This window comes from Apteryx rowi, unplaced genomic scaffold (assembly GCF_003343035.1).
Source record: "Apteryx rowi isolate R43461 unplaced genomic scaffold, aptRow1 scaffold_616, whole genome shotgun sequence".
NCBI classification, from domain to species: Eukaryota; Metazoa; Chordata; class Aves; order Apterygiformes; family Apterygidae; genus Apteryx; species Apteryx rowi.
The window spans coordinates 433985-450536 of NW_020450890.1; the positions used below are offsets into that span (position 1 = coordinate 433985).

Genomic DNA, 16552 nt, shown 5'->3' on the forward strand with positions numbered 1-16552 from the left:
CCCCCTCACTGGCAGGATTGAGGAGAAGATGACCTGGGCTCCCAGACCCTTGACCACCATCCCCAGAGCTCTGAAATCCTGCTTGATGGTCTCCAGTTTGCCCTTGGTGTCATTGGCGCCCACATGGAAGAGCAGCAGTGGGTAATAGTCCGAAGAATGGATGAGCCTTGGCAGTCTTTCCATGACATCTCTCACACGAGCCCCCGGCAGGCCACAAACCTCTCTAGACAAGTTAGGAACATGGATGCCCCACACAGTTGCTGGGGAGAGGTAAGCACCTCCGGCAGCCTCCGCGGGCCATCTTGGGACCCCTGTGTTGGGACACTCGTTCTTTACATGGACAGCGTACAAAGCCAAGGCTCTTGCACAGCAAAGTTAGTTACATAAAGATGATGATATAGGTAGCCCAAGCATCATCATCATCTGAGATTTGTGCAGCCACTTTGCAGACTTGTGGATTCATTATCTTTAAGGAATGCAGTTGAAAAGGTGTTATATAACTAAATGACATGTTACTGCATTCCACAGCAACTTACTAATTTTTTTAGAAAACTTCATGACACGCTGTGGGAACACAGGGCAGGAAGGATCTTTTGAATGCTTGTGTCTGAGCCCCTGCTCCTGCCAGCTCTATTGTCTGGAACCAGAACAGGCAGTCGGCCAGGCTCATGGCATCCTGAAGCTACATCCTCTCTCACAATTACAAGTCTCTCACAAAGGAGACCTGAGCAGTTAAAAAAAGGAAATGATTTTCAAAGATGAGGGCAGAAGTTTAAACTAGCAAATGGGTCATTTAGCTGGCATCTCCCTCTCCCAGTTACGAAGTGGAGAGGTACAGGAGTAAGTGCAGCTAGGTGTGTGCTCTTCCCTTTTTGGTCCATCACATTACAGCTCCAAGCAAGTTACATATCCACTGAGAGAGGGGGTGAAATTTCCTTGTTTTGTCCCCAAACCCTAAGGCTCTGTCCTAATTGGTTTCACCTGGAAATCTCTTTGTGCTAAAAAACATGGCATTTTCAACTTGTATCTCTTTCCTCAGTGATTCATGTTCCTAATATGCCATTTATTTATTTTTTTCTGTTTTCCTTTCTAATCATATAGTCATTCTTCTATCCAAGGAAAACCACGTTCCCTACATTTTCTTTTCCCTCTAAAGCCTACCCAAAGTGTTACTCAACTTCCAGTCCAAAAACTATGTGGTTTTATTCCAGTGTTCTCTTTCCTCAGCTACTGCTGCTTTTCCTAAGGTAGTGCTCTTATTGTAGAGTGCCTGTACTTCTAGTCTTGGAGAATGCTGTTGCTGAGCCGTGAAACCAAATTTACCTCCCAGTGAATGTTGCATTTCAGTTATACTGAAAAAGAAAAAAATACATTGCAGAGAATAAAAAAATACCATAGTCATAATTTAGTGGAACATGCTGTTTTCTGTTTTTTGCTCTGTGAAGAATATACAGCTTTTAGGTGATACGTAGCATTGAATTATACATGTTCTATTAGTAACATCCTTGAATGTAGATAGATTTGCAGCTACGAAAGGTGGAACCATTTGAAGTAGGTTTTTTTTTTTTTTATGTGGTTTGGGGATGAGAAAAAGTAGGTAGAACAGATACAGTTTGCATATTTGATTCTTAAACAATACTGTCATTTCAGTGTGTCAGCCTAGGTAGCAAGCTCCTTCTGCTGACAGTTATTGTGATGACTCTTAAACATGTTTGGGAGTTGTTGTCAGATATGAATGCTGCTAATGTTCATAAGAAGACTGCAACTCTGTTATGCTGTAGTCTTTGATTTGTGTAGGTTAATGTGTTATTGGTTGTGATATCTGTAGTTGGACAATTTTTCTTACTCCCCACGCTCCAGCCAAGGCTTGATGAAGTGGCAGGCTAGCCTAGTTCATCAGAGGAATCAATTCTGAAATTATTAAATGTACCTGCAAATGGTGGAACTTTGAAGAGCTGGTGCAGTGGCTGTGGGAAGATAGTGGTTTTGCTCTTACTTGCTCATTTTGTAGATCTTCCTAGTTCTTTAGAATATACATAAGTGACTGAAAGCCTTCCCTAAGTAAAGAAAAAATTATGGAAATACTCTAAAAAATCTTTATCCAATCTTCTAATTTTTTTTTTTTTTTGTAACTGAATGAAACTGAGGAAACTTGATTGGAAGAATACTTTTTTGTTTCATTTGTAATTTTTCACAAAAATCTGCAGCTTAGACTGTACCTCATAGGTTTTAATTGCAGTAGTTCTAAATTATCAGATAGAATAAACATTGAAATTTACATCTCTTCCTTTTTGCAGACCGGTTGTGCAAGATAATCGGAGAGAAATCATCATAAAAAATGGCAGGCACCCTGTGATTGATGTGCTACTGGGGGAACAGGATCAGTATGTTCCAAACACCACTAACCTTTCAGTAAGTACTGAGATATCGTCTGAGCTTCAAAATCATTCAAGGGAAGGACTCCAGGATTTGCTTCTGGGCCAGAATATTAAAATAAATAATTTAATCGTACAACTGGCTGCTTGCTTGCATTTTAGAAGAATGTTGCTAGACATGACATGTAGCCAGGTACATTCTGCAGACTTGTTCAGACTTAATGTCATAAACAAATGAAAAGAAAGGCAATCTCAAAATTAGGAAAATGAAAGTTTAAATAGTTATTTTATGAAAGGTAAATGAGTTTTGTGTATATATATATATATATATATTTTTAAATAAAGTCATCGTGGAAGACTGCATATTGTCAGTAACTTTAATCTCAAGTTCATGGAGTTTTTTCCTAGTTGCTTCTCTATGGGTATATAATATACAAAATAGCAGCAATTTCAGTTTCTTTGTCACCTATATAGGCTCAGTTTTCCGATTTACTTCTGCGGTATCTCAGATTTAGGTAATTCTCTACTATGTGTTTTCCATTATTTCTGCAATTATTAAAATCATACAGCACTTATTAATCTTGCAGTGTAGCTCTGGCTCTCTGACTGTTCATGATGTAGTATCATGCGTATTTTGTAGACTGCACATTAGTTGTGAGAAGCCATTTACATTAACATATGATAAGTCTTCCTAATGTGTAGTTTGTAGGCCATAAGTCCCCTGACTATTGTTTTCTGCTCTAGAGAATTAAGTAGCATGATCTTGAGAAGTAGGAAGACTATTACTTGCTTGGTATTGTTGTCAACAGGTCAAAGTGCGTGTGTGGGGACCCTTGTTAACACTTTCTATTCGGTATTACCTAAATTGTATGACCTAAATTACTTAAAATTGCTATTCATATGCAGTTACCTGAGGTTGAAAACATTACCTTATTTTATTCTGTATATCTGTTTCTGATGAGCATATTTTAGTTTGTTTGCTTTTTTCCTGAAGAACTGAAATCTCTCTTTTAAACTACTGTCATCTTGAGATTTTTTTCATTAAATATTCATCTGTTTGTTTTTTTTAATATTAGATTTCTGTTCTTAATGAATGTAAAAATGTGCTTGCAACTTACTTCTGAATGCTAACTGCCTTTTTGTACTACTGTGTGAACTTAGAAGAGGTAGCAGACATCAATGTGGAATATTGCTGTGATAAACTCCATTCAAGTTTGTATATATTTATCTTGACATATTTTGAAATGCCGAATGATGGTACAGATATTGTGCAATACTTCAGTGAAAAGTAAACATTTTAAAAATTATTCATCAAGTCAGAACAAGCAACAGATGGCATTTACAAAAAATCCAGCATTTCATTCAGTAATCATCATGCACTTTCTCCTGTTATCCGCATTCTAATGTTAGATTTCCACGTCTTAAATATTACAAAATCAAGTAATCTTAGTAAAATCAACTTTGCTTCTACTGTCGGTTTGAGTTCTCTCTTTTCTGTGAGAGGTAGGTGGGAATCCAGTTTGTTAAAATGCCTCTAGTTTTAAACTGAAGTGTTTTAATCAGCAGGAAAATGCATCTCCTGTCATGTTTTCAGCTGAAATGTTGTAAAATATCTAACTTCAGGAAGAGCTTTCTTACATGCCCTGACATAAACAACTTGTTCTTTCCTTCCACCCCCAAAAGTATTCATGGATTCTTTTATTACTAGTAACTTTAGCCACAAATTCCAATAAGATGTTGGCTTGTGGTTTCATGTAATTGTAAGGGTAGATGGGTTTTCTGGTCTGGTGCTGCAGCATATGTTCTTTCTGGTTTAGCAAACCTGCCACCAGCCACAGAACATGCTTGGAAGGACCCTGGAGGAATACCAAACACATGCAAGAAATTTGTGGGTTGAGCCTCACAAATCCTTGGGCTGCCTGCATGCAAGCAAAGTCTGTTCTGTGGATTTTAACAGATGAACTCGCTCTAGTTTTAACTATCTGTAATTCTGTTGTGTTAAGCCAAATGGTGGCCCTGACAAAATTTTAGTAGTAGTATTGAAACCATATCCTGAGGACTAGAATGTTATAAACTCTCTTCTCCCTGTAGTCATATGCATTTCATTACATCCCTCCTTTCTTCCTGATAATGGTGTTGTCTGCGTTTTGGCTATATTGTTAGTTTCTTATTGACAGGGTTTCCTTAGCAAAAGCTAAACAGCTATTTGCATATAATAGGTACCGATTGCATGTCTGTTCTGTATGATCTGAATTATTATATAAAATTGACAGTCTTATGTTAATTTTATTTGCCTCCTTATTAACAGAATGGAAACACAATGGAAAAGTAGATCTGTAAAGATCATGAGGTTTATTCCATGGAGATTCTTACATTGTTCTTGTTGTCATAGTGCCTGATCACTTCCAAGTTTCCTAAGTAATGTGGCTAATGTTTGTTACACTCAGCTTGTCCTTTTTTCCGTGCTCCTCCCACGGGGCAGTGGAATGTGTTGCCTTTTGATTAGTTTATAATTTGTTGGATTTTGTTGTATGTGTACACAGTAGAAAGGAAAAGTCTAATCGTCTATAGTTTGATTGTCCTTCTGTACCTTAATTTCCTAGCCTTGATTCAGGCCCTGAGAAAATTTTATTGCTTCATAGGTGAGTTTTAAAGTTTTATTAGCAGTTGTCTTGCACCAGAGGAAGAAAGTTTTATCCTGGAGCCCTAGAGAGTTTTCAGTGCTCTGGGGAGTCTTGGGGCTGAGATGAGCTCTTACATTTGATTTCATTTTCATAGGATTGCAGAGATTAGATACAGTGATAATCGGAGACTGGATACAGTCTGCTCACAATATCTGTGTTGCAGTCAAGTATTGAACTCTAATGTCTTGATTTCTTGTAACAGCCAGTCTGTTTGGATGTGACTGTGTTATACTAAGGCAAAAACAATAGGAGTGGGTGTAAAATCTAGGTCAGATCTTTGTCTGCCAGATCTTCTCCCTATTTATCAATGAGAACTTTAACCAGAGGAGTCCAGATCACAACCAAATTATGGACAGCATTGGCTATTCTGAATTTTTCCTTTCTCCCAAAGGAAACTACATAGAAAGTTCTCAAAGTGCTTTCTTGGCTCCTTGATGGAGAAAGGGAAGTTTTCTCCTCTTTCTGCCCATTTTGCTCAAGAGTATTTAATGTTGACAGTGATGATTCTCTTTCACCAACCCGGAAGGGTCTTGGGAAGATTTATGGGTCTGAGGCTTCAAAATATCTTGAGAAGTGAATAAAATTATCTCCAAGAATGAAGCAAGGTGTTCACTTGGAAGCAGAATGTATAATCCTGGGAACATGTCCTTTGTCCTTCTAAGACACATATACACATCAAAATGTATTATATAAGGACCGCATGCAGGACAGTATATTTAACCAGTGTTTTGCATTTCCAGGGAGATGGTGAAAGGGTCATGATAATAACTGGACCCAACATGGGAGGTAAGAGCTCCTATATAAAGCAAGTTGCATTGATCACAGTCATGGCACAGATCGGTTCCTACGTTCCCGCAGAGGAGTCAACAATTGGTGTTGTGGATGGTATTTTTACCAGGTAATCTTTTAAAACTTGCTGTATGTTTAGGAACACATTGTGGCAGGGTTTGGCAGGTGTGTGTGTGTATACATACATATACATGTATATATGTGTATATATGTGTGTGTGTGTGTATCTATATATATTCACATACATATATACACACATATATGTACACACACGCATATGTATRTGTGTGTGTGTATATATGTCTGTTTAGATGTATGTATGTAGCAAAGTATAATTTCATTTTTCATTTAGAACTTTCGAGTTATACTTACAGTTTTCTTTTTCATTTTTAAATACATGAATTGGTTGTTTGGTTTTGATTCCTTATTTTCTGGTAAGCTGTTTGACTGAAGTACCTGGTTTGGATTCATGAAATTAAACATCTGAATCTTTAAAGGATGTTTGTGTCTGTCTTGATAAAAACCCAGATGTCTAACTTCATCTGCCCAAATGAACATCTCAGCCAAATATTCTACTGGGTTATAGCCAAATGCTGCTTTCCTGAAATGAATGCCTCCCTTCTGAAAATCATGCAACTTTTTCTGCTGTGCAGCACAGTTATACATAGCCACAATATTTGAGATTAAGAATTTTGGCTGGTGTATGTTGTTTTCCTATTCTTTCTGGTACTATCAGTCTTAAGCATACCTTACTGGATGACTTCTAAAGAATGTATAATTACAGTTCAGTTCATTCAGTGTCTCAGTTTTATTTTTAAAAGAGTGCTGAATAAATTGTAAAAATTATTAACAAAGTGAAAAGTGGTGGGTTTTATAGCTTGAATAGTTGCTGAGGATTATCTAGCTGTTTTCCCCTTCATCTTTTTCTGTTTTTTAATCATCAAAAGTTCTGTGTTACTGATGTGATCTGAGTTGGATAACTGATAGTTTTAAGATCATGCAAAGATGGTTTATCTATGGTAGAATTATCTTTTCTGAAATTCTAGTTTTGTAGTGGCAGAGTGCATTTTAGAGTTAACTTTTATCAGAAAATCTGAAATATTGCTCATTTGGGATTGCTTCATCATATAAAGATGTTGTGTTCTTATGCCTCATTGTGTCATGACAAAAATAAACAAAATTGCACTTTGATGCACTTCAGTGCTAAGCAATTGAACAAATTGGAAAGCCATTTGTATTATCTTTCCAAAGTTAATTGGAACTGAAAATTCAAAATAGTTATCTTTTTTCCCTACCCTGTATGGAAAGTAATTGACTGGTTTATTGAATGAGCATTTGTTGAGGGGAAGTAGAGATACATAAGATGTAATATATTCACAGAGAACAACATTCTAAGGTTACTAACAATTTGAAGATTATTTTTGTCTTCCTCTGTATTTCCTAGGTGAACATAGATCACCTTTCTTGTATTCACACTGACTTAATTTCTAACCATAAGTGTATAAGCCTATTTTTCTTATGCCAACACCCCTTTCCTCTACTGTTTGACTGTCGTTGCAACAGGATGTTTCTGCAGGAAGATTGAGAACTGTGACCCGGTCCCTGGGAGTGCTGTTTTGTTAGGTGCCCACTAGCAAGTCAACAAACTGTTCTTTGTCCTCTATAGTCTGAAATCTTTGAATTCAATATATCTGTGTTTCATCTGTCCCTCTCTCATTCCACATAGCCTTTTTCTACATTGTATATATTTTAGCACCTGTTCTGATAATGGTTTTACCTTTAACCATGCTACCTTGCGCTTTTAGATCTCAAGCCAAGCAGGATCAGGGTATGCCACTTAGTGGTGATGAGGTTTTACACATGTTAATTTGGGGCCCAATCAGATTCTAACCCAGGGGATTATTTTTTTCCTGTCTAGATTAGCTGTGGAAGCTCAGCCGGATACGACATTCTTCAGTTAATCCAAAATGTGTCAAAACTTGAAATATGAACACCAGATGACTGTTCTAAAGAACTATTTAAATTCTTGTCTTTGCACTGATAATTAAGAGTGAACCAATTGGCTCAAAATTAATCAAGAAGAAATTTTAAAATACATTACTGAAATATTCCTAGTGAGAAATAATCATGCGCTAACCAAAAGGTTAACAGAAGAGTAACAAGAAGCAAAAAAGCTGAATTGCATACCTTCAGAAATCCAGAATGGTCACTTCAATTTGTGAACCATAATCAGTGGAACTTCTTGGTGGTGCATATGATTAAACCTCCATCTTCTGTATAATGTAATTTCAGGGAATCAATTATGTTGCTGGGGCAGGCACTAGCCATTTGCTCTGGGTTTATAAGGTATTAGATCTTGACTCAGTTGTAGCTTTCTTTGCAATACAAGTGTTTAGGATAAAGTTTGCATCATGATTTTGCCTGTGGAGTAGATGGACTTCCTTGCTGGGCATTTCCAAATAATGATCCGTTATGCTCCCCAAATAGGAGAGTTCCTGATGCTTTTCTCAGTCCTTCTGTACTTGGTCTGCAGTAGCTGCAGAGCAGTCCTTTGTGCCTAGTCTGGTCTTTGCCTGACTCTTCCTCCCTTTTCACCTTGCCCAAATCATGAGCTTCACCGTCTCTAATTCGAAAAGGAATAACTTACTATTTTCTGAAACTCAAAGTGCCCAAGGTGTACCGAGACTGTAAAGGAAGCAGCCATGTATGTTTTGGGGGCTTTGTTGGGTTCTGGAAGAGGTGTCAAAGTATGCACATTTGTCAGGCCAGATTAATCTGGTTTTATATTCAGGGTTTTTCTGAGCCTTGAGAAGTTATCCATGTAATAGATTTTAATGCCTGCTTGGAGAAGAGAAACAATAACTTTGGCTGCCACCTGATTTGTCCTGTATTGTTTCTTTAAGGCTCTGTCTGGCTGCACAGTCTCAGCTTTTGCCAGGAGCTCTCTTCTGTTTGGGAATAAGCTTAAGAGATCGAAGATTTCAGTTCATCCTCTTCTCCCAGCTCAGCCTTCCCTCTCTGCCCCCCCAGCTTCTTTTCTTCTCCTCATCTGCTGTTTTTTTACATGATGCAGCTATGCAGACCTCCTTTCTGCACTGCCATCCCAAGCCACAGATGTTTTGCTGGCAATATGGGATTTTGTTGTTAACTTTGGTGTATTTTTAATCTCTTAAAAACACTGCATGGAAAGACGTCAGTTTCCAAGTTATTTTCATCCCTACCATGGTGTGTTGTTTTTTAGATACTGCCTTTAGCACCCCTGCTTTGAGGGGTGCTTTATGGGATGACTGTATGAAGAGATTTGTGTATGAGAAGAGCCAACAGTTTTGGGTGGGGTTTTTTTTTGTTTTGTTTATTTTTAAGATTGCATTACTGCATTTTCAAAGTGTGAATTTATATAGGTTTAAGAGATTAACATTTGTCTAGGATTTCTATCTTGTGGTCTCAGTGGTGTTTCCATGGAAATTGAAAGGCTGCTACTATGGTTATTCCATTGGATATATTTAGTGTTTATGTATTATAGCTTCTCTAAATTGATTTTAAATACTGCATAGTATTAAACATTTTAAAGCTGCAAAAGAGTTGTATATTAAAGGAAATGTCTTGCTTACAGGTACAGTGAAAATAGGAATGGTTCATCTTCATTATTAGATGTGTAGACACAGTATAGTGCTAAGGCTAGTCCAAGCATTTCAGAATAGCGTTGATGATTTCATCAGAAAAGAGGAAGAGGAGAAAGAGAGAAATTTTTTCACTGGGTAAAATCTCTAAGCCCAGATGATGTCCTATTATGAGTCTATAAAGCTGAAAATTTTGGGGGACAAGAGACATTTCCTCCAGTCCCCTGCTTGCATTGCCCCCTTCTTGTGGAAGTTTCTAAGTGTTCCCATGAACTCTCCCCAAATCCCACCCCCTCCCCTACACAGAGAGCCCTTGCTGTTTCCAGTGCTGGGGTTTGGTCCTTACATCTGTATGCGGTTGTGAAATAGAGTATAAAAGGTTTGCTTTATTGTTATGTGGCTACAGTTTCACAACATCGGAGACTAAAGAGACACTAAACTACTCTGTATTTGGGAATTTTTATTTAAAGCTATTTCTAGAAGAGATTTCTACATTGTATTAATAAAGTGTATAAATTTCTCACTTGAAATTGCACATACCCCTATTCAATTTTTTCATGAGTCAATGGATGTGTAAACAGTTTCTGTACATGCAAGTTTTAGGACTTTTAGGACCTTAGCCATCCCTTAAATTGATGGGCATAGCTTATTTAATGAGGAACAAGTACACAGTGTTTTGAGGATGTTCTGCTGATTGGTATTTTCTTTTTCTTTTTTGTCAATGAAGGATGAAGTTTTCATGCAACCTTTGCTTTAAAATTGTAACTAAATCAGTTTCATTAAAGTTAGGAATTTTAGAAGAGTTTTGGAAAGATCAGTGCCCAAACTATATTGGCTTTCAATGAGATTTGAGTGTTTAATTCTCTGATGGGTTTAAAAATTCCCATCCAAGGTTGTCCTTGCAGTAAATGGGTTCAATTTTCGCTTTAAACAAATCTTCAATTTGTGTTAGTTCTTCTTCTAATTCAGTTATTTGGGCATTTAAATTAATATAATGTTTCTCTGCATGCACATAGAAAGACAAAGCAAGTGTGCACATGCAGATCTGGAGGTACTAATGAAAGCAATTCTGCTTGACCTAATAGTGCATTCAGAAGAGGCAATGCAGAGTAAGCAACATACGTTACTGTAAGGTTCATAGCACTGTCCCATCATCTCTGTGTTTAGCTGCTGAGGGGAGTTAACCTTTAAAGAGGTCCCACTTAAGATCTGTTCTTGATACTGTTCCTTTCAGCTACAACACAAAAGCGAAACCTTCAATCCATTAGTAAGTCCCCAGTAGCTCATCATAAAAGTCAGTTTTCGAAACTGTGAGAGACTGCTGTAACAATTTAAAGGTAAAATATGTTCAAATCAACAGGCTAATTAATAGTTGAAATTACTTGAATGCCCTGGATTCCAAATCTTAAGAGTCTATTTCTTGAAGTCACAACCTACCAGTAGGAAGAATACTGTAAATGGAACAGACAACTCTAGGATCTGGTAAAGGAATAAAGAAGAATTTCCTTTCTAGAGGACTTAACTACCTAGCTTTTTTTTCTGGTGTTGAAATAAAAGCTATTTCAGTGATCAGACATAAGTATGGACAGTTACGGTATAATGACATATATATTCCAGTGAGGGTTTGTACTATTAGCCAAACTGGACGTACTGTTAAAGGTGCAGCTTCAGTTGCCTTAACTAATGATGTTGCACTGTGCTCCAATTGCATTTCAAAACTGCCTCTTGCAGGTTATGTAGCTTCATATTCAAAGGTGAAATGAATAAAAAGAAAGCATCAGTGAGGTACATGTAGGTCCCTTCTCATACACTTCCTCTCTTTCAAAAGAGTTATCTTTCTGTTCCTTGAATCTCGGCTTGTCTGTAATCATCATTGTGCAAAGAAATGGAATCATCATGATGCAAAGAAACTATCTGAGAAGGTATATTGAGAAAACCAAAGAGGGGAGGAGGTTGGCAATACAGGTTAATAGGTAGTTGTGGTATGTTACCTGAATAAGCAGGAGTCTGAGCATCACATGATCTGTATTTAGGTGTATAGAACTTTGTCCTAAATTTTATCCCTGCAACACATGATTTAGATGCATTTTTAACATGGAAGGCGTTTCTGATTGCTAAGTGTGTACTTAGAAGACTTGCTTTTAGTTCAGATTACACTGTGGATTGTAAAACCTTGTGAAAACAGAAGGTGATTGCTCACATTGGTTCAGGAGGGATGGTTTTGTTCTTTGAGCTGGTGCTTATGTGCCTATAAACAGAGTCTTTTAGATAGACATGGCCACAAATTGGAACCCTGAATGTGTTGAATATGTTCTGGGGTTTGAGTTACCTACCTATTTTGATTTTCCTGCTCTCTCTTTCCCGCTCTTTTCCTTTCATAATAATTTTGAAAAAGTATAGTATAGTTGCTCATGCAAGTAAAACTAGAGTGCAGAAATCTTCAGGCAGCTGATCCTCTCATACCTGTTTGGCATGACAAAGCTGCATAGCCATTTAAATCAGGCCACCTGACTTTAAGCTCTAGTTGTGGTACAGTGACCTGATACTTACAATTGATGCAGCAGAAGCTGTGTCTCGCTGAGGTGCCTGCCTATGTCTCTGGCATGCTTGCGGTCTGCTTGTGTCCTCCTGCATGTGGAAGCTGAGAGAGCATCAGGTTCTGGCTGTGCTTCTTGAAGTTGTCCATGAAGGTGGTCTTCAGACCCCACTGCAGAGACCTCATTGCCCTTGGGACACAAGAAACTGCCCGTAAGGAAAGGGAGAAGTAGAGGAGAGGAAAGGGTGCCGTCTGCATTGGTTGAGCACTGACAGCCTCATCCAATGTTGAAATGATGAGGTTCATCTCCCTTGCCACTGGTCTCAGGTGGGTCATTTTATTTCAACTCCAGGATCTGAGCTACGGTTCCAAGCATGTCGCTGGCCGAGGAAGGGCGATTTGGAGTTTAGCAACGAGTTCTATAAAGGGAAGGAAATGTGATCACTGCCAGGAAGAATTATGCTCCTGACAGATTTGCCAACTGAAGATCACCTCCTGCTATTGAAACTTGTATTGAAGGGCCTACCAATGTCACTATGAACCGTGTCCTCACAGTGACACTGTTCAGAGGACTCTACACGCACCCTCACCTGCCAAGTCTTTCTAGATTCTAACAAAACATCTTCTCTGAACAGGCTGTACTTACTCTTGAAAAGGCATCCTAGGAACATGCATTACCAGTTTACTACAGGACTGTCAGTGAGCAAGATATTATCAGTCTCTCCCAGACCAGCACATCACTCCAGCTTGGCTGTATTATCTCAGTTGGGTCCCAATTTCTCATTGGTTCAGACTGGCTCTCTGTCTTACATTCACCCCAGTAGTGCTGGCCAGATAACCTTTCTCCTCCCTTTTGTAAGAAATAAAATAGGTGCAAAAAAAGCTCCTGCTGTATTTGCAGTGACCACCTAGCTGTATTTTAAACCCTTTGCCCAAGTCAGCCAGTAAACTTATATTAGGCATTCCAGTCCAAAGAAGAAATGACATCATTCATATGTATACTTGGCTTAACATGGTGACACTGATGAGATTAAGTCTCTCTTTGTCAGTAGGAGGCTGCGCTTAAAGACCAGGACATTTCATCACAGATCCACTCTAAGTGGATAAGTCGGTGTGACATTTTGCTCTGTGAGGTGGTGGCTGTACCTCCCCTGCTGCCTGTCAAGGTTTGCTGTGCTACTGCTTAGGTAGCATCTTCCATTGATCCTGAAATCTGCAAAGCTGAGATGTGGGCTATTCCGCTTGTGTTTGTAGAGCATTGTACACTCACGTGAGTTTGAGCCTGATGTTAGATCTGAAAGAGCAGCATTTGCATCTCTGCTTGACTGATGTGACTGGCACTCCTCATTTCCATCATCCTGTGAGCAGAAAGACACATCAGTCACCTGCAGTAGGATCCATACTCCCAATAATTGAAGAGGAAAGGTTGTGTACTTGTACTGAAATATACATTTTTTTGTTTGAAATACTGCAGCCATCAAGGATCCTTTCACACATCTTATTTCTCTGCCTTGAGAGAGAAATCCTAAAACTGGATTTATTGACCAGGAATTAGGGGAGGTGTTTGACTGTTCCTCTCTGTCTGTGGGCTTGTGGAAGAATGCTGGAGGCCTGTGGCCCTTGGCCTGTTCACTTAATCCATCTGTGCAACCCCCACAAAGACTGCAAATATCTGTTACTGCAGGGTGCATATGAGAAGCCCTTTCCCACTGGTGTAAACTCATTGGTTTTCTCCTTGCACTGGAAGGATCTCATGTATTGTCAATGGCACTGTCGTCAGCTGACGAGCACAGATTTGACATGTAGAGGACTCYAGAGGGTGTAGGTAATATGATCTTTCTGTCAAGTCCTGTCACTCAGGACAGCAGAGCATGGTCATTCTTCTTCAGAGGGAAAAAACAAACAGGAGCCAGCTACCGGCATATCGCCCTCCTGGGTAAGAGAATAACAAGTTTATTCCACCTACAAGTGTACTAAAAAAGCAAAACTGTGTTTAGGTGTAGCAATTTTTTACATTTAACAAAATCAAATGACCTTCAGGGACAACTGAAATTGTCTTAAAGTCTCTCATCCTTACCTTGTTTTGGCATGCTCTAGTGGGGAGGATATGATAATCTGGGAAGAAATGATGTTAAAGCTTAGAAGGAGGTTTAGGGATGGAGCATTTCTTCAAAGTAAACTTAAAAGAACAAAACAGAACACAGCCTTTCAAACCACATTTCTTTGAAGGATCAACATCAAACATGCCACAATTCTTGCTTCTGTATATTTTATTCAAAATGTCTGTTTGTCTGGTCTCTAAATGACTTTGAAAAAGGTCAGGTCTTACAGTAGATAATTTTTGGCATTAACTCCCTAAATACCTATTTAATTTTGACAACTTGACAAACTCATATTGCTGTTTTGTCAAGAGTGTGTAGACCTAAAGGAACTAGTAGACAAACCTCCCTTTCCATTCTCTCTCTAGACAAACATAATTACTGCATAAAATATGCATATTTATGGCATCAGTACAAATTTTAGTACTGATTAAAAACCACGGTGGAAAGTGAATATTGTGTTAGCAGCTGAAAACATTTGTGCAATCAGTTTTGGATGTTTCTGTATTTATTTTTCTCTTTGCTTCATTGGAATGTCACTCATTAAAATTTGAAAGGTATTTAAAATTGCATGATTTACATTAACAGATTAAAATGTTGCAAGGCTTGATAGAAGTACATTTTACAAGAAGTTTTGAGAAAATTGGTAAGCACAGAATGGAATGGTATTTGAAGCAGAAAAAAAGGATGTTCATATCAGAATAGAAATTGAATGGAAGAAGCTTTCCAGGTGTTTTTCTCTTTTTACCTCAAATAAAATAAATTGAAATCCAGGGTAAATCACTTAAGAATAAAAACAGAATAGTGGCTGTAAATATTAATGGAAATGTGTTGCATTGGTCTAACTGCTGATGACAAAAACTTCCAGCCTTTTGTAACACGGCAAATAATGTTTTATCGACTGAGTAATAGGTTGAGCTCTACCTACCAAGCCACAACATTTTTCTTCTCCGCTGGTGAATCAGATGAAGAAACAGGACATAAATGCAGATATTTAGGGACATTTACATTAGAAGAGTTTAGGAGAAACAATACAGCTGAATGAAGCTCTGGCCTTGTCCTTATTTCATTCCGGTTTTATCAGTTGATCAGTGGAAAGGAGAAGGCCTGGAGCAGGACATGGGAAAAATCATTGATGCTTATTTGAAAAAATAAATAACAAGCTTCATTATTTGGAGCTTCACTGCTGAGAAGTTGGTATTTGCACAGCAATATGCAAGCTGAGGTTGGAAAATAGAGCAGTTTGTATAATAAGAATCCAGTTTGTTACATCCTTTGCTACTTTATACATTGATCAGTTCACAGGCAAGCTTTATTTGCAAGGAGGCTGCTCAGGATCTCACCAGCTTGAAAAGGCTTTAGAAATTTTCTTTACTAGAAGACTCTTCCTGCACCATGATTTCACTAAGTGTGATGAAGAAATGGACATTCTCCACCCAAAATTACCCTGTGTATTTAACCTTGCTTACTGAGAGGGGAGGATGCTGATGACATTTTAAAATGGTTACTAGCGTGCAGGAAAGACTTGGGGAGCTTTTATGTTTTAAATGTGCCCCTCCCATCTTGTTTTTAATCCTTTATTCTATGACTGGAATATGATGATACTGCTTCTCACCCTGGGGGCAGATTTTTTTTCCTTGAATAAATATTAAACAAAAAAAATACTACATTTAGAATTATGCATGCGATCATGTATATGACTTTTTTTTGTTGTTGTTTTATCTTTTCCAAAAGATCTTTCTCTGAAGTTACAACATCAGTCTTGGTACAGGAGTCCTGTGCCTTTCAACCTCAGAAATTAGTCAGATCACTGGACTGGGCTGGCACAGACTTTGTGCATTCCTGTACTTAGCAATAATCAGTTGTCCTTTATAGTCATCTCTRCAGTATTTTGCCAGAATAGCAAATAGCCTCTCATTTATATATCACATATGAACTTTGGTGTTTTTAGAAAAGAGCAGTTACCCAACTTATAAATTCCTTGGTTCCATTGTTGCTTTATTAAGCTTTATCAATGTCTCTGAGGCTTATGTGGTAGGATTATGAAGATTAGTTGTCCTGTCTGTCCTAGAAATATCAGTTTGTTAAATCACAAAACCTGGCATGAAGATTCAGCTGCTCAGCTGCTTAATAACTTTATCATAAAATCCAAGCTCCAAATTCCACTCCTGAGGTGACAGCAGTGGTCGGCGGAGTAGTCCGAATACATCTTGTGTAATTTAGAAATTGCCTTGAGAGAATGCTGAATAGAAGCTGTAGAGGAGTTTATTTTAGCATAGCAGCTTGTCTGTGTATTACCTGGTTTTGGCCGAAACATTGTTTGATGCCTTATTAGGTGGGTGGGGKTTTTTTTTGTTTTGGTTTGGTTTGGTTTTTTTAGGCTTTTACGTCTGAAAATAAATGTTTAAATCTAAGCAATTCTGATTTTCCTTTGTGGAAAACTAGATTG

At 38.1% G+C, this 16552-nt stretch overlaps 1 protein-coding gene across 11 annotated transcripts in view; it reads left to right on the top strand.

Moving 5' to 3' along the window:
* The window catches only part of MSH3 (mutS homolog 3), a 107768-nt gene that overhangs the window by 74105 nt on the left and 17111 nt on the right, over nucleotides 1–16552 (top strand). For 9 of the 11 annotated variants that reach the window (XR_003256346.1, XM_026083807.1, XM_026083808.1 and 6 more), the window contains 2 exons: nucleotides 2298–2412; nucleotides 5800–5957. Coding sequence is in view for 10 of the 11 variants with exons in the window: in XM_026083807.1 (XP_025939592.1) it covers nucleotides 2298–2412; nucleotides 5800–5957 (273 nt within the window). In the remaining variant the exon portion in view is untranslated. Of the gene's footprint in view, nucleotides 1–2297; nucleotides 2413–5799; nucleotides 5958–7411; nucleotides 7597–7766; nucleotides 9913–16552 lie in introns of those variants that run through there. The other 2 variants (XM_026083809.1, XM_026083810.1) reach the window with 2 other exon arrangements.